Source organism: Gobius niger, assembly GCF_951799975.1.
Source record: "Gobius niger genome assembly, chromosome: 13".
NCBI lineage: Eukaryota > Metazoa > Chordata > Actinopteri > Gobiiformes > Gobiidae > Gobius > Gobius niger.
In genome coordinates, this window is record NC_136864.1 from 26,989,646 (window position 1) to 27,012,752 (window position 23,107).

At 42.2% G+C, this 23,107-nt stretch overlaps 1 protein-coding gene across 3 annotated transcripts; it reads right to left on the reverse strand.

Annotated features, from left to right (window-relative positions):
• Positions 1–932: 932 nt before the first annotated feature.
• agfg1b (ArfGAP with FG repeats 1b) lies at positions 933–22,796 on the reverse strand. 3 transcript variants are annotated; one of them, XM_079570052.1, is made up of 12 exons: positions 22,351–22,794; positions 14,982–15,075; positions 12,215–12,330; positions 8,833–8,965; positions 6,678–6,828; positions 5,615–5,716; positions 4,010–4,151; positions 3,403–3,482; positions 3,013–3,105; positions 2,572–2,730; positions 2,096–2,190; positions 933–2,022 (listed from the first exon to the last, which is right to left on the reverse strand). In XM_079570052.1, exons 1-12 carry the CDS (start codon positions 22,515–22,517, stop codon positions 1,963–1,965), a joined length of 1,392 nt encoding a protein of 463 aa, XP_079426178.1. In that variant the 5' UTR covers positions 22,518–22,794; the 3' UTR covers positions 933–1,962. The 3 variants fall into 3 exon arrangements, with proteins under 3 accessions (XP_079426178.1, XP_079426180.1, XP_079426179.1); XM_079570054.1 differs by lacking the exon at positions 2,572–2,730 and having other exon boundaries at positions 22,351–22,796; XM_079570053.1 differs by lacking the exon at positions 5,615–5,716 and having other exon boundaries at positions 22,351–22,791.
• Positions 22,797–23,107: the final 311 nt, after the last annotated feature.

Genomic DNA, 23,107 nt, shown 5'->3' on the forward strand with positions numbered 1-23,107 from the left:
CAAAATAGCGAGGAAAAAATGGATGAAAACATGAGAAAAACACGGACAAAAAAACACAACAAAAAATGATAGAAAAAATAATCAAAAAAATATGACAAAAAAATGTGGCGACGTGACGAAAAGTTTCCGTCACTTTTGTAGGTCTTAGCTTTCAAATGAGGCGTTACATTGTTGATCTCCAGTCGAGAAGCTTTTAGATTTGGGTAAAGCCCAATATAAAAACACATGAATCTAAAAGGAATTCCGTGGAGTATGGTGCGCCACAAGGTTCAATTTTGGGACCATTATTATTTATTATTTATATTAGCAATTTTGCTTCTGTTTCTACGACCACCTTTCCCGTTCTTTTTGCTGATGATTCCAATCAAAAAAATAATAATAAAAAGCCGAACTGGGGAAAATGCACTCGTTAATGTTAAGGCGGGGGGTAAGAGGTTAAAATATGTATTTGTGGAAGTGCACAATTAATACTAATTTGGGCCAGGCTGGTCAGAGTCCAGGGCTGTTTTTCAGTCCCAGTCCGCCCCTGGAGATTTTGAATCAATTAGTCATTAAAATAAAGGCGTATGTGAATTAGGGGGAACGGCGTGACGTGGCTCTAATACACAAATGTATTAAAATTGTTCTATGGTGGGTCAAAACAATGTTCACAAACAGAGCATTGCATCTGTAAAAAGATCTGCACTGTCAAAGATTTACATAAACAGCTCTTCACACTTGGAACATTCAGCTGTTCCTCAGGGGTTTGTGTCACTTGGGGAGAGCAGAAATGCGATATGCTGATATAAAGTCAGCACTTTGTTCAGTGATATGCGAATGATAGCTAATCAAAGACCATTGATTAGCGTTAATATGGTTCACATATTAACACTGTGACTCTTTAAAAGGCCTGCAACCTTACCCACAGCAAGCAAAACAGTGTGAATGTGACAGTAGTTAAAAATCTTTAATTTATTTATACATATATTTATATATGTACACATTTACTAATCTATTCCTGTAAAGACAAGAAACAAAGTCAAATTCATTGTTAGTCAGTGGTGGCACACGTAAGACCCTGGTTTTCTTCCACAGTGAACTGTTGCTGACTTTATCTTTTGCTAAATGCCTTGAAGGAAGCCCATTAGAAGCCAGGCCTCAGTTCAGAGGCAATGCCATATAATTACTAAACAGTCTTTGCATCATTCTGACGTACACTTTGATTTTTCCTGGAAAGATTTGAGCAGATATTTGAACTCTTCTGCACATCACGTCTGTGCTTGGGCAGGCACCAATTGTTTATAAAAACAATTAGGTCTATCTTTTATACATTTTTAGCACATTGGCAATACACAGAATAGTGTGATAGTCAAACTGGTTAAGGCTGAACCTCTGATTCAATTAAACATGATTCATAAAAGAACTCCATTTTAGTAGCTTTGAGCAAAGGGCTTGTGTTACAAGTGTAAAAGTCAGTCTGATCCTCCAAAGCTATGTCACCTTTAAGCCACTATCGTAGCTTTCCTGGGAAAGAGTCAAAGAAGCGTCCCTTTGAAGATACCTGCTCTGCAATGGTTACTCCAGACCACGTCATGGATGAACCCTGTTGTGTTCCTAAAGGTCTACCCTCATTACTAACGTATAGTAGTGGTTCTTATCCACAAGGTGTTTGTATACTCACCATCGTTAACTCAATCCTTGTTATACATAACACATAATAGTGATTACAAATGAGGATATGCACAGAGCTTACAGTAATAAACAAATAAAAAAGCCCATCATGTATATTGTATATATTCCAAACAGTCCGCCTCATAACAGTCCCACAGTCTTTAAAAGTTCTTTGAACTCCTTCATAGTGTTGTAAACCTCTTCCCACAAAAGAAGTCTCTGAGAAATGTACTGCCACTAACAGCGTGACGGAACAAGTGCGTTGAATATGTGCTGCATGCTGCCATCTGGTGGCCGGGCTTGAGAACTGTGCTACAGGAAAGGGTTTGTGGAAGAGCCTCCTGAAGGGAAGGGCCCGGCTGGGGCCCCTGCCTGTAAGACAAGGAACAGCAGTCAGTTCAAGTCTTCAGTCAGTGATACTAATGTGTTGTGGTGACATGCTCACCATAAAGGGGTTATTGGCCATGCCAGGGCCGGCCATAGGCTGCCCAAAGGGCGTCATGGAGGGCTTGTTCTGACCGTAGATGGGGTATGCTGGGCCTGAGGACAACAGAGGGTGCACAGGGTGAGTGTAGTGTCCGCAGACGGATAAATAATATAAACAGGCCATGAACACTCGGCTTAGAGACAACAAGAACACAAAACATTTTCATTACAGCAGCAGAGGTCAGATAAACTGAAGAGTAAAGGCTCAGTCACATTTTACATTGCATTTAGGTCTGACGACAGCCACATTCATGCAAGAGTTGTGTCTAAAAGTGGCTGACCTAGATGCAATTAGAAATGACTGTGCAGCAGCCACAAGGATTCATTTGTGTCAGAAGTGCGAGTTTTAGAAGCTCTCCTAAGTAAAGCGTAATAACGTCCCCTTGGTGGCCACTGCACAGGCTGTAGAGCTGATCAAAGGGAGGGGGCACTAACCATTGGACTGGGGGTGGTACCCCGCAGGCTGAGAGTAAGGGATGGGGGCCTGGCCGGGAAACTGCTGTTGGAAGTTTCCGCTGAAACTGGTCGGGAGGCAGTAGGACGAGGCATTCCCGAAGCCGGCGGGCATGCTCATAGAGCCAGTACCAAAGGAGGCTACAAGACAACAGTGTACAGTCAACACAGGGGGGGGGGGGGGAACTAAAGACACTGGCAGATCACAGGAACGCTTGGAACTCACTTAGGGGAGTAACAAAAACATTTGTTTGGAACTCACAACATGCCGTATGGTGCAAGTTTGTGTCTACTATGTATGTTTCCATACTGTAAATGAATCTTACTATTCATTTCAAATGACTCTGACAGGAGAGTCAGCAAGTCACTCGTATGTTACACCCCTAATGCATTTACATCTGCAGGAGACATCTGTGAACAAACCTGCCACCGGAGCGCGCCCGTTGGTTTGGAACGGATTGGTCGCCATTTCAGGGGCCACGGCCGCAGCAACAAACGGATTTGTGGACGGTACAGCTGGAGGTGACACACAAAATATACATTGTTACAAATACACATCATTACTGCACAAATACAGTTTCTTTCCTTCATATTTCCAAAATTCTCATGATTACCATCAATCTTACTGAGAGACTGGCCAACACTTTGCGCAAACCAAACCAAAAGGAAACGTCATGTGGGGATTTATCAAGTGAATCATACAATTCAGGTTAAGAAAGATGATCATATGAATGCTGAATTAATTTGTGGAGAATCAGAGACTCCTGGTATACTGCATTTCATCTTGGAGAATGTTATGGCAGCATAGAGTACCTCCAAAGCCAGGCTGCATGGCGGGTAAGACCGGGGGATTCTGAGCTGGAGACGAACCCAGCACTGGTCCAAACATGCTCCTGGGGGGAAAAAAATACAACGTCAGCAACGGTTGAACAAGCCAAAGACCACGGAACACTCAACGCATAAAAGAGGAAATCGAGATCAGTTGGTGAAGTTGCAAAAGGAAAATTATTGCAGGCGCTGTTCAATCCTCACTGTTGCCAGCAGAGGGCAGACACGCAATGCAAGTCAGCCAAAGAGCAAGAGCCCGTTGCAACAGGCCAATTCATTAGTAATTTGAGCACAGAAATGAAATGGAAATGAACAGCAGGAGAGGTCTCAGTCTCTATTAGGACTTGACTAATTAAGTTCTCAAGTCCATAACACTACCGACCTCTGAATGTACGCTTACAAACAAGCCTTTGAGTTTTAAGTTCAGCGAGTGGACACTTCTTGGAAAATAATGGACAAACATGTCATGTGACTTCATGTTGACACTTCAGAGCATCCATTACAAAGCATTTCCCGTGCTGCTGTGGGGAAAGTATATTCCAGCGAGCTCCTTCCCTCCTTGTGTAAACATTAGTAAAGGTTAGCGTCTCACCCGGGCACGTTGCTGTTTGAGGAAACCGAGGAGCTGAGTTCGTTGTCGAGCTCGGCCAAAGCGGCGTAACGGTCCTCCGAGCAGCTCCCCGCCTGGGACTGGGACGGCACGGCACTGGATATGGAGGGGATTGGCACACCTCCTGCGATTCAGGCAAAAGGACGCCGATGAGTCAACATTTAATCCACAAACATTAGACAAGGCAAAGATAGGTATGCTGTGTAATAGCAGTGTACCATCGCATCCAATATGTGACAGTTCAAGTACCACCAGGCCTGGATCAAGATTAAACCGGGTCTTGAATAGATCTACATTGGACTAAATTATGTCTAAACTGAGTGCAAACTATGTCCAAACCAGAAAATCACCTGAAGCTGGGGACACACAGAGGATTTTTGTCAGGTGTGTGGTCCCGCATCACGTCGTGCACTCATCTCTGGATTCATCAGGCTTTACTTACTAAAATATCGGATTGCAATATTAGGCGATGAAATATCTGTATCGCAAGAAGCCGCGATATATCGCAGCGTCACGAAAGTCTTCATCTGACTTTTTTTTGCAAAATACAAACAATGAAGTTCAGTTTTAGTTAAACATTTCCTAATGTAATGCAACATATCGTGTTGAAAATTGCAATAATATCATTATCACGATATTGCATCGTTCTATTGAATATCACAAGTGACTTCAAAATCGTGCAGCCCTAATTACTAAAGCATCAATAATATGATATCTAATTAAAATGAATAAAATGACCACCTGAAACCCAACTCAAGCAACACCAAAAAGATAATTAGTTCAGTAGTTTGAGAACCAGTGATCTGTGGTATCGACTACAGTAAAAACGACATTCTAAAGTGCTAACTGATACCGGCTATTTTCAAGATTCAAATCCAAACTAAATACTACACTGACAGAAAAGACATATTGTACATCCAATTACACGATGGAGATAATGCTTTACACTTAAACTTGGCTGTAAATACTGCTTAAGTGGCGCTAGCCCGCAGCTAGCTTTGCCTGTTAGCCTGTTTTTTCGTCATGATTCCATTAGAATGTATTGGTGACTCCGACCCGGTGGCAGCGAAGTTGCAATTGTGGTTTTCTGGCCAGAGACACCGGGGGAGATCATCCCATTAACATGGACTTATTAAGGGAAAAAAGTTACTTAGTTCTGCTTTAAGAAACTTTCAATAAGGTCCATCTTTGCTGAACTCTCTCCCCTTTCCTCAACCCTCCCAACCCCTGCACTACAGTATAAAAGCTTAATATCAAGCGTAGGTTTAAATGACTTGAAATGAGAATAATAATCTTGTTTTGAGAGGTTTTCACTCATTTAGACTTTTTTACCCGATCTGTTTACTTTGCTAGTTTGAGATCATTTCTCACTTGGGCTCATCTCGCTTGAAATCAGAAAGTAAAACTGCCAAAGTGCAGTGCAACTTTCTTACCCCATTGGCACAGAAATTTGCCTGAAATATCTCAGAACAACTGGTCAAAACACCTCAAAGTGAAACCCCCAAGGGAAATACGGTCAACAGGAACAATATGAAAATGGCAGCGGTCGGTGAGATGAGCGGGAAAAGGGGAGAGGGGGGGTGGTACCTGACGAGTGGGAGGGGGGTGAGGTGCTCAGATGAGATGGGATGGCAGTGTTTCCAAACGCCTCAAAGTTGGCAAAGTTGCTATTGGACTGGCTCGGTGGCGCTGCGACAGAGGGAAAAACCAACAGGCACTGAATGTGGAAATGAGACGGGATGATGACAACATGCATTAACATAGTGGTGCTTGTTATGATCGTACAGAGTCCTCACTCGCTCCTGGGAATGAAAACTGACCACAATTCATGATGCATTGTTTAAAAAAACGTTTCTTTTTGGTCGGGGGATCACAGTCATGGTCTATTACAGGCTCAAGCGGTGGCTGCTTATTGGGTTATTATTATTGACAAAGAATCTTAATATTTACTCGTGATAGGTGAGTGAAGCTTTGTAACAATTCGAGGCTTTCCTGGCAAAAATAAGGTTCGCACTTTCCGAGACATTTGACACTTAAGTCACATGACCAGCTGTTACCGGAACAAGCTCCGACGCAGTGTTTCGGTTTATTTTTCTTTCCCTTGAAGGTAAAATAAAAAGTTACGGGAGAAAACTAGCCAAAAATCTCAAATATCACTGCATGAAAAATCTGCATTTTCACGCGTTTGTATATTATATGTGGATAAATCAAGAGTCCTCTTAAAGATTTCCTGTCAGATAGATTGTGTCTATAACTAGCTTGGCAAAACCTGTTGTGTCACATCGCAGAGACTGAATACTGAATATTGAATTTCATGAATAAATTGTTTAGATTTTACTTGCTAATCGAGCTCAACCGTAACCGCCCTGCTCCGGTTACGCCTGCGAAATGGTGTGCAAAATATCATTTTATTAGATGGGATCGGAAACAGCAGTTTTCAAGATGAGATTGAGCTGTCGGACTCCACAGCTTGGCTTTATTAGGACCAGAATTGCATCCTTGTTGAATAAGTACATTTCCTGCACATGTTGTCAATGCCTTTGTGCAAAGTTAAGTACAGTGTACATTCCCAGAGCGAGCAAGAGCCCTGCATTAGCTTCTGTGAAAGGGTGGCTGTTGGGGAAGGTGTTCTGGGCTCAGAATAACTTACCGGATTGGCTTGGAAAATGTGCAAAGTTGGCAAAGTTGGAGGTGGCAGTCTGAGCGGACGGAGCAGCAAAGATGTCTCCTCCGAGGTCCGAGAGCAGGTCGAACTTCTTCTCCTGAGAGGAGTAGGCCTGTGTGCGACTCAGGCCCGGAGACTGGACCACAGAAAGAAAAAACCACAATGATGTTTATTTGGTTTTGGACAATTTTAATCAATATAAAAAGGAGTGAAATTATACCTATTAGAACTAATGAAAACAAATTGTTGAGTTCCGCACAATGGCGGGTAGCACAGTTTCGTGACTACCATGCAGGGGGCCACCATTGCTGCAGTACCTCCATCTAGTGGCAGCAGAAAAAGCTAGTTTTGCACTAGAAATAACTTCTCTTCACACACGTTTTTTAAAGCCTAGTTTCCAGTACATATTCCTCCTGTGATAACGCTGGGTACAATTACAGAAACCAGGCGGGTTTTCGTAAGGAACATTTTAGAATTCTTGTATATTACTGAGGGCCGGACTTTGATTAACAGGACGTTAGCATCAGAGCTAAAGGTGCAGTTACGAACGAACTACACCTGAACTACTCCCGTGAGGGCCGAGTCTACAGTGAAGATCCCGCCCTTTTGCCTTTTTTGGGAACATGCCCGATAGGGGCTGGGTAGAAGGAGTCTGCAAATCCAGCCAGGACTCCTGCTCCAGCATAGTTTCAGTATTAACGTAGACAGGGAGGAGTGAGCAGACAAGTCGACTATTTATTATGTCTATGGTTCTTTTATAAAGTTGCATTTCTGAAATCAAAATGGTCAATACTTATATACATATACTATATATTGTACAGAAAGTTTAACTTTAACTATGGTGATTAGTGCATTACTGGCCTGTAGCTGATCATGCTAGCTAATCACTAGCTAATAAGTAGCTAGTATGATTAGCCACAAACTAATCACTAGCTAGCAGCTTATCATTATGTTTAGCTCAGGGGTGCCCAAAGTGGGGTGGCCAAATTTGGCCCGCCGAAGCAATTCTGTTGGCCCGCCAGAGAGTGACCTACTTTTCGCGCTGCATGTGGTTAATATTAACTCTCTCCCATTGATTCTCAAAGGTAAATATGGATGCAGTACACTTTTTGACCACCAGCGTCAAATTGGGGGCGCTGTTTCACTCCTTTCACAAAGTTAAGGGAACACTGTTGTTTGTTTGTATGTTTGTTTGTTTGTTTGTATACTTTATTGTCCCCGTAGGGAAATTTGTCCTCTGCATTTAACCCATCCTTCGATGCCACTGGGGCAACCCGTAAGGAGCAGTGGTGTCTGGTGTGGTGTCTTTCTCTTGTATCTTTCAATTACAGAGCGTTGTAGCAGCAACTTTCACAGTTTTCCAAGTTTTATTGCAAAGGTTGTTGACATCAATAACAGCATATGTTAAAACTGACTTATAAAAGAATTGATGCTGAACTGACACTTTCAAAATAATCTAATGTGGCATTTTCTTTGAGTTAATTAATGAGGTAAAGTTACTGTTGGTGCTGTAGATGCAGGTGTTTGCACTAAATTGCTACAATGGCTGATTTTGTTCGACTAAAATTAGGCTTTTGCCATAGTTACCATTTGTTTTAATATAGCATGTTATTTGCATAGATAGAATCAAATGCAGATGTAGGCAATCGAAAAAATTTAAAGTAAATAAAATAAAGTAACTTTGCAATGTGCAGTTATATGTGTTTTTCGTGCTTGACATCGCCGTGTTTGGCCCGCGGCTCACAGGCACTTTTTCATTTTGGCCCTCGGAGACAAAAAGTTTGGGCACCCCTGGTTTAGCTAGTATACATACCAGACTGGTATCGATTAGCACAAGTACCGTTACACGATACCACAAATAAACGTCAAATATATAAACTTCCAAGTGTTTCCATTTTTTACTTTGTATGCTTGGAAGAGGAAACACGATTGGTTCATTTCAGTCAGTCCCACCCCCCGGATGAGACGAGTTGGACAGTGTATGGAAAGAGTTGGCTGCACCAGAACACAGCAGCCTTTATGTGCCACTTGTATGATGTCATGGTTTACACGGCCCACGCTCCCGGTGCAGTCGCAGTCATGTAAACACGCCTCACAGCAGTCGCTCGGTATGACGTGTGCTCGCTGTGGTAGAGGTTACCTGGCGGAGAGGGGTCTTGTTGAGCTGTAGAGACTTGAGGACCTCAGGAGTGCTGCCGGTGCTGCTGGCGGAGGAGCTCGACACAGAGGGCTGCACACTGGCGACGGTCCGCGCCTGCTCCGGGGGGACATACCTGAGCAGTATGGAAAATAACACGCGATTAGGGTCGTTTAGATCAGTCATTCTCAGCTGGTGCAGCATGGCCACACACTTTGTTTATGTAAAATACTGTATATTCCCACAATTTGCTGATTTAAGCACTGATTAACCTCTTAACCCCCACCTGAACCGAGCACATTTTCTCCAGTTCGGCTTTACCCAGATCTATAGGCTTCTAGAAAAAAAGCAAAATCATCAAAAACGGGGATTTTGCTTTTCATCCTCAAAAACGAGGATGAAAAAGCAACAACAAAGTGACAAAAAAGCCACAAAAGAGTGACTACAATGCAATGAAAAATTGAAGAAAACGCACCGGGAAAAAGCGATGACAAAGAAGACGAAAACAGGACAAAAATGTGATAGAAAAAGTTACGATCAGTTATGTAGGTCTTAGCTTTCAAATGAGGTGTAACACTGGCTTATAGGCATCAAGGCGTTTTTAGATAAGGGTAAAGCCGAACTGGAGAAAATGCGCTCGGTTAAATTGGGGGTAATAGGTTAAGCTTTAATTAACCTCTTAACTCCCGCCTGAACCAAGAGGATCTTTTTCCTCACGTCATCACATTTTTTTTCCATAATTTTTTTGTTGGGCATTCAACTCATAACTTTTTTGTCTTTTTTTATTTTTTTCATTTTTTTGTCACATTTTTGTCATTTTTTGTCAATTTTTTGCATTTTTTTTGGTCAATTTTTTATCAAATTTTTGCCCTTTTTTTGTCACATTTATTGTCACATTTTTGTCATTTTTTGGTCATTTTCTAATCAAATTTTTATCATTTTTTGTCACATTTTGTCATTTTTTTGATCACATTTTTGTCATTATTGTCAATTTTTTTGTCATTTTTTGTCAATTTCTTGTGACATTTTTGCCACTTTTTCATCAATTTTTCGTCACTTTTTATCAATGTTTTCTCACTTTTTTGTCACATTTCCATCATTGTTTTCGTCTCAGTTTTGTTGCTATTTTCACACCTTTTTTCCAGAAGCTTTTGGACTGGGGTAAAGCCAAACTGGAGAAACTGTGCTCGGTTCAGGTGGGAGTTAAGGGGTCAAACCTAAAGCTGAAATCGTGATCAAAACAACTTAGCACCAGACGTTTAGACACAGGTTTGGTCAGAATAACCCTAAGACAAACAAATTTCATTTTGTATTTGCAAATAATAGAGCTGCAAACATTTTGGAAACATACTGTATACCTAATTGCATTTTCCGACAACTGTGACCAAAACACTGCCTTGAGAAAGTCCGAAGCTAGAAGAACCACTTCACTGTGCACAAGTTCAGTTAAAGCCCTAATATTTCACCCAATAAATAGAAGTATTTATTTTATCACACATATATTTGCAGCTTCAAAATACCTAACAAATGAACAAACAAGCGTGTGTTTGCTGTGAGCGGCTCACCTCTCCTCAGACCTGACTGTAACTTTGCTGGGAGTGGGATGTCTCCAGCTTGGCTCCATGGAGATGTTGACTAAAGGCGGCCAAATACGAGATTTAAACAGGTTAGCTCCAAATCCACTCTTTAATGACTTGAATGAATAATAAAACCTTTTTTTGTCTGGTTTCTCATTAGGAGCATGTTTTATATTAACAGTATAATACAAAATGTTACACAGTGTGTCTTTAACATTTGAGACAGAATGAAAGAATCCCATTAATATCAGAAGATGTTTGCACAGGTAGGCCTGTCACGATAGCAAAATCTAATGTTTGATATATCGAGGCAGGAAAATATCCCAATAAATGATGCTATTTATTGTTATTATTAATGTTTATCTTAAAGCCTATAGGCCAGGGTAACACCTCATTTCAAAGCTAAGACCTACAAAAACTGAGCTACTGTATTTTCCAGACTATAAGTCGCACTTTTTTTTCATAGTTTGTCTGGAACACTCAGGTGTGACTTATATACGCAAATATATATTTTACATGTTTGTTGTTTACACACTGACTGCCGCTAGAGGGCGCTCTAGGCTTGTGTACCAGTATCTGCTACTCCTGTAACCACTGAAGATTGTTGTTGATCGAGCAGCCGAAAGAAAGTTTGGAGTTAGCGAGAAACTTGTGAGGGACTGGCGAAAAGCGGAGGTTCCTCTTACTGCAATGAAGAAAACAAAAAAAGGTAATGGCGGGCTAAAAGGCTAAAAGCTAGATGTCCACAGCTAGAGGAACAAGTTCGCAAATGAGAGCGTGAACAACGTGATGCCGGGAGAGGCTGGACAATGGCGCAGTTACGCCTCCATGCCCTGGTAGTTGCCAATGGTGCGACTTATACTCCGGAGTGACTTATAGTCAGGAAAATGTGGTAAATGGATCTTTTTCCTCACGTTGTATCTGTGTTTTCAAACCATTTTGTTGCGTTTTTGTCACTTTATTGCTGTGCTTTTGTTTTTTTAGTCACTTTTTTTTTCCTTTTTTTTGTGGTTTTTTTTATTGTGTTTTTCTTACATTTTGGGTCACTTGTTGATACTTTTTTGTTTTTTTGATCCATTTTGATCCTTATTTTCATCTCCTTTTTGACACTTTTTTTTTAAAGAAACTTCTAGATTTGGGCGATGCCAAACTGGAGATAATGTGCTCGGTTCAGGCGAGGGTTAAGAGGTTTATGGCTCTCTAAAAGTGTAAAAATAACAGAAAAGGCTCTGTTCGAAAAGTACTTTCTTTCAAAAATATCCTGCAATAAACACGAAATACAATGAAACACAACTTATTAGAGTAGTTTAACTGTCATTTACGATAAGCCATTGTGACAGCCCTATATAGTGGTCCAAACTAGTGCATACAAATTGCAATTTTGATACAATAGCAATTAATCCTGCAGTCCTCCTTTTTAAGCAATCTGTTTACAAAATAATGAGGAACTTTTTTGAATACACTGTTAATTGCAGTTTGAATGGTTACTGGTTCCTGGTCATGTTAATTAGCTATTTTACCAAACTGTGCAGCCATACTATAATACCAAGCTGATACCAAGCTAATTTAACAGCAGACGAACAGAAACTTTCGGAGCTTTTTTGGCAAATATCAAGGCCGGGTGAAAAATGAGATGTGGTGGGCGAGGCAGAATGTCAACTTTCTCCACTATAGGGCTCCTTAAATAGCTGTAACTGAAGCCTCTTTGTGTTTTATGTGAATGCAGGGCACCCCCAGGCCGGAGGAAATGAAAAAAAAAAAAAAAAAAAAAAAAAATGGGGGCGGCGTCCAAAAACTAGTTCACGTACCATCGCTTCTTCTCGTACTTTTCCTGTAGGAACTCTTTGACTTTCTGCGGTTCTCGGAAATCTGGCACCACCGATGTCCGGTCGTCGTAAAGGCCCAACCAGATGTGTTTACAGACCTACGAGACAGGGGTGGGTGGTTTTTTTTGGAGGGGGGGGGGGGCGAGCGGGGAGAGAGAGTAGTGGGAGAAAAAGGGGGGGGGAGGGGTGGAGAAAATGAGGAATGCCAATAAAGCTGAGTAAGCAATGCCTGGAACATACCTTCGGAATCAAAGACAGACGCTGCCACTAGTGCAGAGCTGACAACATGTGCGACTCGAGTAAAAAAAAAGTTAAGTACAGTGTGGAGAAAAAAAAGTGGTGTGTGTAATTATAAATGAAAGGCTTTGCAGTCATCATTGTTAAATTAGTTTTGATCTTCACATTTATTCAACTATTGTTTTATTTAGTTTTTCATGTGAACTTAGTCGACTCTAAAAAATAACTACTGGTAGTCAACTTTACTTTCATATTGTTGTATTCAAACACAAGTGCTGTGTTTAATGGTGCGTTCCATCTGTACTTCCAGTGGGAATTTTCAACTGAAATCCCCCCCCCCCCCCGATCCTCAAAAGCCCCCAGTTGGGGAAAACAATATGGTGGCGCACGGTGTTAGCAGTAAACAAAAATGTTCCTACTGTCCATCATGTCAACTGCGTTCTCTTATTGATTTGTAGCATTATTCATGAGATCGTGTATCGAACCACTAGGGCTGGGACAAAATATCGGATCGGACTTGGATCGCAATACTTTGTGCTACAATGCCAAGTATCGGTACTTTTTCCAAGTATCGCAATACTTTCAATACTTGCGTTTGGAGGCATTTTTATCCTGCACTCCTCTGTTTTCCAGTAACAGCCCTTTGTTACATTATATGTTAATGCACTTTTCGATCTTAAAGCAGTACTAAGTAACTCTTCCCCCAAGAGGCCATAAGCGCAACTGCAGGTGTCGTAGCAAGTTACGATTTTTTAACTTAATTGTCTTGGAGAGTAAATACTACGCTGACAGGAAAGACGAAGGGAGAGAGGGATATTGTACATCCAATTACACAATGGAAATATTTTTTTTCACTCAAACTTGGCTGTAAATACTGTTTAAAGTGACGTTAGCCCGCAGTTAGCTTTGCCCGTTAGCATGTTAGCTTCTTCTTCGTGATTCCATTAGTGTGTATTGCTTTCTCCGGACCGGTGGCAGTCAAGTTGCAAACATGGTTTTCTGTCCAGAGACACCAGGGGGAGATGAAAGACCCTCCAATCATCCCATAAACACTTGTATTACCCCCACAGGGACTACGGAAAGGATTTATTAAGGTAAACACGTTACTTAGTACTGCTTTAACACTTAAAAAACTGTCAAATGGCAATGAGTTTATAAACTTTGGACACATACGTTTTTTTTTGTTTTTTTTACAATTTTTAAGGTAAACATATTACAAATCATAATGACTTATTGTATCGCCATACGTATTGGATCGGTCCCCGAGTATCGTGATACGTATCGGATCGTGACAGAAGTGGATCGTCCCAGCCCTACTAACCACACTGTTCAGGTTTATGAAACAAGTAAGTTAGGGCCATATAATGTTGGATTTTTACCAGCATCGCTTAAATGATTCTTATTTAAGGTTGCGCTGATGAACTCGCTGAAGTCTTCAGACACTTTTAACACATCTCTGCAGCAGCTCAAAGCACCCACTACCAATCCGGTACCAAAGAAGTCACCACACTCCTGCTTGAAGGACTACCGCCCAGTAGCACTCACTCCAATCGCTCAACTGATGATGCCATCTCTGCTGCGCTCCACACAGCCCTCACTCACCTTGAAACAAAGGACTCCTACGTTAGAATGCTGTTTTTAGACTTTAGCTCAGCATTCAACACTATAATCCCACAGCAGCTAATACACAAACTGCTCCACCTGGGGATCAACACGTCACTGGGCAACTGGCTGCTGGACTTTCTGACGGCGAGACCACAGGCTGTACTTGTCGGCAGCAAGTCCTCCAGAACCATCATGCTGAACACGGGGGCTCCCCAAGGCTGTGTGCTGAGCCCCCTCCTGTTCACTCTGCTGCACTCCAAAGTACAACTCAAACCTCTTCATCAAGTCAAGCTACAGGAGTGAGGTGAGCAGTCTGGCCATGTGGTGCACACAGAAAAATCTCTCTCTAAATGTGGAGAAGACAAAAGAGATTGTTGGGGACTTTCAAAGAGCGCAAATGCAATATCAACGCGTGCAGTACACAGGGATCGAGGGCGCACTTAAAGTGAGCGATGAAAATGTTGCTGTTTTCGGCCCCCTGTGCCCTCACTCATCCATAGTTTGACCACTCGGACGTTTCATCATCAGAATAAGGCTGGTACTGGGGGGAAAAGTCTTTATATACCAAGTTTAAACAGAACTAGAGAAAGTAACTTGGTTATTCCTACTCAAAAAAATGTTTTTTGCTCATATAAGGATTTGTTCATGGAATGGAACGCTGCTTGATTCTGCCAATGTTCTGCTTCAGCTTTAAAGACTAAATGAAGGCATCAAAAAGAGTCTGATGCCTTCATTTTGTCTTTAAAGCTGAAGCAGAACAAGTTGGTGTTTAATCTGCTTTGTGCATTTGCTATAGAATTAGCCATAACATAGTAGGTAAACTGCTGCTGCAAAATGCTATTAGATTGATATTGTTCAGGTACTCACAGACAAAACTCTACGATGTGTAAGTGCAGTGTGTTGGTACCTCGTTGCTGTGCTTCTGTAGGAACTCGATTTCCTGTTGTGTGAAGGTTGTCATCGAGATGGACTTGACTCTGTGAGGGGGATTCAGGCCACGCCTGGACAAACAACAAATGGGAAATTTAGGAAAAATAATCACACTTTGCTGTTGAATACTGTTTGTGAACTTTAGGCTGAGCAATGATGCCAACAAGGTATTTCTTAAAAATTGTTTCCCAATATTGTTGAACATTCATATTCTAATTAAAAGTCACATTGTTCACGAACATGAATATTTTTTCTAAATTGTAAAAGTTAACATTAACAAGCAGACAAGTTGTTATTAGCATTATTGTGACAGTGACTGTGAAATACACCCTGAAAGTTGTGACACATTATAAACGTAAACATTATAAACGTAAACATTATAAACGTAAACATTATAAACGCTCGTGAAGAATTGGGATGGTAAAAATATGTCAGAAAAGTAAAAAAAAGTGTTTGGCCCATAGAGTGTAGAAAAGTGATGGAGTAAGTGGAGCTCATTCATGCTAGCAATTAGCCTGGGTTTTTGGAGCCAGCTTCTTTTTTACAAGGTGCATTATGGAACTTTCAACTTTATACCCCTCGCCTGAACTGAACACATTTTCTCCAATTTGGCTTCACCCAAATCTAAAAGCTTCTTGAAAAGCGGAAATAAAATAAAAAAAAATCAACAAAAAGGTGACCAAAAAAAAAAGCAACAACAGAGCATCAAAAACATGACAAAAAATGTGACAAAAACGAGACAAACATGTGATGAAAACACAACAAAAATAGTGATAAAAGTTTTTTAAAAAGTGACGTCAACGACGCAAGGAAAACCATCCGTTTAGATCCATTTTGTGGCTTTCACAAGAGGTGTTGCTCTGACTTATAGGCTGTAAGCTCCAGTGGAGAAGCTTTTCGATTTGGGTAAATACAAACTGATTTAAGATTAGGTTAATATGTAAAAAAAAAAAAAAAAAGACAAAAAAAGCTTAATATTAATGTGTATTTGACCTTTTTAGAGACCCAACAGCTGAATGGGTGGTTAGCCTGGTGGCCTCTATGATGCTCCTGGATCAACGGTTTTCTAGGGTTTCTACTAACCCTAAAAAAAACAATTGACCCTGGAGAAAAACAGAGGCCACTGCAATGGAAAATAAGGGTGCCATGTTAACCACCTACACAGCTGCCGGGTCACTAAAAGGTCAAATATGCCCTAGAATCCTTTTTTTCCCACAACTTTTCTACAAAACTTACCCTTATGCACCTTTAGATATAGAGTGAAAATAAAGACTAAACTGAAGGATGTTGCACGTGAAAGTTAGAATGACAAGTCTGTGTTCAGTAATGACTGAAAGTTAGGGCCTTTAACCCCTTAACTCCCACCTGAACCGAGCACATTTTCTCCAGTTTGGCTTTACCCCAGTCCAAAAGCTTCTGGGAAAAAGCTGTGAGAATAGCAACAAAACTGAGACGAAAACAATGATGGAAATGTGACCAAAGAAGTGAGAAAACATTGACAAAAAAGTGACGAAAAATTGATGAAAAAGTGGCAAAAATGTGACAAAAAAAGACAAGACAAAAAAATGAAAAAAATGAAAAATGTGACAAAAAAAATGACAAAAATGTGATAAAAAATTGACAAAAAAATGACAAAAAAGTGACAAAAAATGTGACAAAAAAATGACAAAAAAGACAAAAATGTGATAAAAAATTGACGAAAAAATTACAAAAATGTGACAAAAAAAGACAAAAAAATGACAAAAATGTGACAAAAAAGTTGAAATAAGTTGACTACCCAACAAAAAAAATGATGGAAAAAAAAATCTGATGACGTGAGGAAAAATATCCTCTCGGTTCAGGCGGGAGTTAAGAGGTTAAGGGAAGACCGAATGTTTATAAACCTGTGTGTCATCAAGCAAAGGAAAGAAAACCATGTCCATAACAGGGCGACAGTCACACTAACGCCGAATAAGACACAACAGAGCCGAATCTGGCAAATGGGCCTCCGTCATCACAGATTACACGCTGTACACAGAGTCTGAGGTCTCTGGGGAGAAGAGCCAGCCGAAAAGGTCGACCGCACGAGTAAACATCAGGCCGAGCTCCACGCTGATTTACAACGCTGTGGTCAGAGGCTTTACACAAAACAGACGCGGGTCAGGACGAGGGCCGACCCGGAGAGGAGCGGCAGCCCACGGACTTCAAACGGGAAAGCTAGGAAATATTTGGGATTCTCAGTCCTCGCAGGGATGCAGTTGCGTTTTAAGATATGAAATAATGTCCATGTAAAGGAAAGACAGTGAGGAGTGAGAGAGAGATTGGGCTGGCCAGTGTTGTTGGAATAGGCTCGGTGCTCCCTCTGCAGGCAACAGTGGGAAAGACATGGCGAGAGAGGCCGGTGATAATAAAACAGGGTGTCCGAGCGTGTCAGTTCTTGCAGAGCCTGTTTGCAATGTTTGAGAGATGACAAATCTAACTATGTGTCATCCCACAACTTCCCAGCAATGCAGTGCAGCTGCTTCGGGCATTGCTTCATGTTCATCTCCTCGAGCTGATTCACTGAACGCGGAACTACAGTGACGTAGAAGCAAGCAATAGACACGTGTGCGGATTTATGAAGAGGCCAAGAACACAATTACGATGATTTTAGTCTGGCCAGCTATTCTCGTATTTTACTGTTGGCCAGTCTTGTTTGCTCACAATCATTTTAGGGATGAAAAAGAAAAACCTGCCAAATGTTTTAATCTTCATTTGTGTCAAAACAAAACTTAAGAAAATATTAAATCCAAAGAATAACAAGATTATTTTTTAACCTCTTACCTCTAAAGGGGGGGGGGGGGTATTATGCAAAATCGACTTTTTCAAGATTTACATGATGTTATTCTGTCATTCCCCCCATTAAAAACATGCCTGAAGTGTTGCCTTGGCACATTCACGTATTTTGGAGTAATCTGTAAAAACTCTGATGGCGGCCATTTTAGGGATAGGTTTGCCTGAGTCCTCCTAGGAACGCCCCCACCTCCTGGAGACGCCTCCGAGCTTTCGTCACCAGCCGAGTAACCGACCACTGCTCCTCAGCAGAACCCCCTCCCCACTGATGCCACAGACAGTGTGTGGAGGGGGCGTGTCAGAAAGGGTCAGAGGTTCTTAAAGAGACAGAGGCCTATTTCAAGACATTCACTACAGCCATTTTGAGAGAGCAATTTTATACAAGGCAGTTATTCTAATTTACTGCATTTACAGACCAACAGAAGGTTTCGGCATCATTGTAGTGTGATATAGACTGGTGCTATGTGATTGAAAAAAGCATAATACCCCCTCTTTAACTTCCAGTTCGGCTTTACCCAAATATAAAAGCTTCTTGACTGGAGCTTACAAACTTTAGGCCTGCATGCTTCATTTGAAATCTAAGACCTACAAAAAGTCATCTAAGCTTCTTTCCTATTTCTTGTCAAGTTTTAGACTTTTTTCCACTTTTTGTGTCGTTTTGTTGCATTTTCGTCTTTTTTGTTGCATATTTGTCACATATTCATTGATTTTTATGTTAAGTTTTGGCTGTGTTTCGTTATTTGGTGCACTGTAACTGTGATTACACCACAACAAGTCACCAAAACATGTATGAGGCGTTACCCTGACCTATAGGCTGTAAACTCCAGTCACACAGCTCTCAGATTTGGGTGAAGCTGAACTGGAGAGAATGTGCTCCGTTAAGAAGGTTAATTCACTCACTTGATTGCGTTTGTGCCGTGCATGACTCGCCCCCCCCCCCTCCCCTGAACCTGCCCTTATGCGACTTGTGCCGACATGAGCGCATTACAGCTGTGTGGCCCCGGAGTCACGCGCCAAAGTTGCAGAAATCGGGGCTTATTTCTCAGACTAAAGCGAGCTCGGTCTTTAATGTAAAGCACAAGAGGCACGAAAGGGCGCGGAGGTGATTTCGTCAGCACGCACGGAGGCGACCCACTGGCCCACTTTCATCAGCCACATGTTTCCTGAGTTCAGGGGCGCGCCCGCTCTTATCTCGGGGAGGCGTGGAGCTTGTTTGCCTGACGCGCAGCCAAGGGTTAACCAGAAGAGGAGGGTGACGTGCACTTCTCAAAAAAAGGCAACTCGAATGGGCTGTTTATCTGCGTGGATGAGCAGCTGTGATTTGAAGAAAGGCTTCGACTGGTAAACGAGGAATGTCGACTAAAGGATACTAAGGAAAATGTTTAAAGAGGGGGTATTATGCTTTTTTCAATCACATAGCACCAGTCTATATCACACTACAATGATGACCAAACCTTCTGTTGGTCTGTGAATGCAGTAAATTAGAATAACTGCCTTGTATAAAATTGCTCTCTCAAAATGGCTGTAGTGAATGTCTTGAAATAGGCCTCTGTCTCTTTAAGAACCTCTGAGCCTTTCCGACACGCCCCCTCCACACGCTGTCTGTGGCATCAGTGGGGAGGGGGTTCTGCTGAGGAGCAGTGGTTGGTTACTCGGCTGGTGACGAAAGCTCGGAGGCGTCTCCAGGAGGTGGGGGCGTTCCTAGGAGGACTCAGGCAAACCTATCCCTAAAATGGCCGCCATCAGAGTTTTTACAGATTACTCAAAAATACATGAATGTGCCAAGACAACACTTCAGGCATGTTTTTAATGAGGGAATGACTTAATAACATGATGTAAAGCTTGAAAAAGTCGATTTTGCATAATACCCCCGCTTTAAAAACCTCTTAACTCCCATCTGAACCGAGCACATTTTCTCCAGTTTGGCTGTACCCCGAATTTAAAACTCTTCTTGAGAAAAGTGTCAAAGTAGCAACAAAAGAGCGACAAAAACAGCAATGACACAGTGGCAAAAATGTGTGACGAAAATGCAACAAAAAAGCCCCAAAAACTGCAACAAAAAGCGATAAAAATGTGACGAAAAAGTGAAAGGCAAAAAAGGAGAAACAAAAATCAACGAAAATGTGTCAAAAAACCCAACAAAAAAGTGATGGCATTGACGACAACACGAGGAAAAAGATCCATTTAGGTGAGTTTTGTAGACGTCCAAATGAGGCGTTACATTGGCCTACAGACTGTGACCTTATGGATTTGGGTAAAGCTGAACAATGGACTAACAAGAAGCTAGTTAGTGAAGTGACGTTCATGGCCCGAACGGCTCTACTGAACGGCTCTTTAAGGTGAACTGTTCGCACCGGATCTCAATTTCTGAAAAGAGCCGGATCTTTATTTCAGTCGATTTTACCCAGACCTCGCCCCAAACGAACACAAGAATCCGCCCAACAATGGAAAATATGTACAATAGGTTTCCCTCTGGGGCTTTCCTGGTTAAATAAAGGTCAAGCAGGCCACACGAGTGAAAGCTTTTTGTACTTAAGTCAAAGCTAAATGCGCCAAAAATGATTTAACAGAGAGTTAGAGCCTCTTTTTATTAGTTATAGGTCATGTCTTAGATATTGTGAGTGACCTGGCTGGCATTACTAAAGTCCTACATTAAAAAGAGCCAGTCTTTTGAACGGCTCTTCGAAGTAAACGGATCCCAAAGACTCGGCTCCCGGTAAAGAGCCGTGCATCCCATCACAGCTAATTATGAATGAACTTTGGTAAGATGGGAGCTGTTGGGAGCAAATGATGATCAGGCGAGTGAAACAAAGCCAACAACCCAGCACAGATGATGACTTTGAAAAACTCTTGGACAATCACAAGTTTACACCAGCAAATTAAAAACAAATCCAGTTTAAATGGCTATGGTGTACTCGAGACAGTGCTAAATGACTTCTTGGCATTCAGAAGTTGGAAGTTGGGTGCATAAATTAAGAGGCGTAATTATCTGGCAGCTACAACCTCAACCGGCGCATTCAGTGAGAGGAAAAACCGGTATTATAACAGTTTGTAAAATGAATTTCGCAATTTCTATTATACTTTATAAGTTTGAAATGTTTTGGTTATTTAATTCAAAGGGATGTTACGGGCTAATATTTGTAATGAAATGTACAGGAACAAGGCTGCGTTGACGGGGGATGTTCTTGTTGACTACCAAGACGTTTTGGAATATAAAATGCATTGTGTTTCTGTTTTAATGCAGCCACACAATTGGAAATGACTTTTTGACACTTTAAGCCTCATTTAGTTTAAAAGAATGCAACCATTTTAACTAATGCTTGAGTCACTGAGGGTGTGATTGCTGTTCAACTGAAAAAGCTCAAATTTGTCACTTAATCCACCAGTTACATGCATCAACGTGAGGATGACTGTGGCCCTATATTTGGACACCCCTGACCTATGATCCATCGACTGTTGTTAGCATCGACTAGGATAGTTTTCATGAGTGCCACCTCAGAAAAATTGGCTTTCCAACTTCCACAGGACTAGACAAAAATCTAACCCAGACAAAACAGGGTCCAAAAGAAGGCTCATAATCATAAAATTTCACTAGAAACAGCCAAGTCTATTACAGTGTGTCACAAAAGATATAAACCTCTGAACTGAACCGAGCACATTGTCTCCAGTCTGGCTTTACCCAAATCTAAAAGCTTCTTGAAAAAAACTACCAATAAAAAATGAGACGAAAACGAGGATGAAAATGCAAGAAAAAAAGTGACGAAGCGCAACAGAAAAGCAGCCAAAGAAAAGCAGTGAAGTGGCAAAAAAAACGGTGAAAAAGTGACAAAATTCTCACGAAAAACTGACAGATGTGATGAAAATGACACAAAAAAAGCCACAGAACAAAAAAGTGGCAACAAAGAAAAAAAAAGAAATGAAAACAAATGTAAACTGACTTAAGCGACCAACTCGCAAGGGGAAAGATTCGTTTAAATGAGTTTTATAAGTCTTAGCTTTCAAATGAGGCATTACACTGGCCTGGGCTATACGCTGTAACATTTCAGATTTGGGTAAAGCTGAACTGGAGAAAATGCACTTGGTTAAGGCGGGGGTTAAGAGGATAAACAGGATTTCTAGCCCACAACCTCCAAGCCTGCACTGCCAATATGTCCATTATTATGCGTACAAACCACGCGTAAAACCGTGCGTAAACCATGGAAACGTGTCCAGGCACCGCTCCTTATCCCGTCCCAAGTTAGCAGCCAGGGCGTGCTGCTTAGCGCTAGCCCTGGCGCCGACTCCACGAGCGAAACGTGCGCATGACAACCTGTCATAGTCACTTATTACAAAACAAAAACATCGATCCGACCGAGCCCGATCACACGGCGATCCCGCTCTGGACCGCGCCGCCTTTTACCTGAGCGATGGACTCTCCAGCCAGGCTAGCCGGGGCTAACCGGTCAGCTGGCGTAGCCTTACCCCCCTCCTGCCTCCAATGACCTGCAGCGGAGGAGAAAAAACAAACATGATCGATAAACGTGGCACAAACTTACAAGATGCCGGAGCAGGTGGTGCAGACGAAGGAGCCCACTGTCATGTTGACATAGGTCGGGCCGCGCTGGTCGCAGTCGAAGCATTTCCTATTCGCGGGGAGGCTCGTCATCTCCCGCAGCATCTTCAAATGGGTCTCCTCCTGCTTTCGCTTCGCGCTGGTCGCCATGGTGGTCCGCTCCGGAGCCTGCTGCTCCTGCCGTGTGGTGTGGCCCAGGGGTGGGGGTTGAGAGAGAAGCAGGCTGGCCCGGGCCGCGGGGTGGGGGGACGGGGACGCCGGACAGGACAGGACAGGGAGGGCGGTGAGCTGAGGTGGGGCTGTCCGCGGAGGAAAGCGGTGGCACGGGCGGAGGCAGACCGACGCACCGCTGTTGTGCTCCGTGCGCCGCGGAGAGACTGGAGAGATCTGTGGGAGAGACTGACGAGCTCCTGCTTCTGCGGGGGATGAAGGCTGTTAGGAGAGGGAGGGTGGAGGGGAGCGCCCCGTGCTGCTCTGGAATGGAACTGTGATCCGAGTGAAGCTGCGCTTCAAGGCTTAATTTGTCAGGAAACTCACTGAACTATAATTAAACCAATTAAACCATTGATAAAAATGAGTAAGTATAAAAACTACAGATCAGGCACGTGTAGAGCAGGCGCTGAGGAGGCCCTGGCCCCCAAGTGCCCTTTTCTCTCCATATACTTGTATTTTTTTTTGTATTTTATTTTGTATGGTCCCATTGGTTCTGCTCTAATAAGCCTTAGCAGCCTATTTTAATC

Bases quoted from the DNA above. Each gene is read 5' to 3' on its own strand.
- agfg1b (XM_079570052.1), bottom strand. From the start codon at position 22,517: ATGGCGACCAGCGCGAAGCGAAAGCAGGAGGAGACCCATTTGAAGATG. The intron at 15,076-22,350 runs GTAAGTTTGTGC...TTGTTTGTCCAG, and splicing joins ACCACCTGCTCCGGCATCTT to GCGTGGCCTGAATCCCCCTC. The intron at 2,191-2,571 runs GTTAGTGCCCCC...TGTTGTCCTCAG, and splicing joins GTACCACCCCCAGTCCAATG to GCCCAGCATACCCCATCTAC.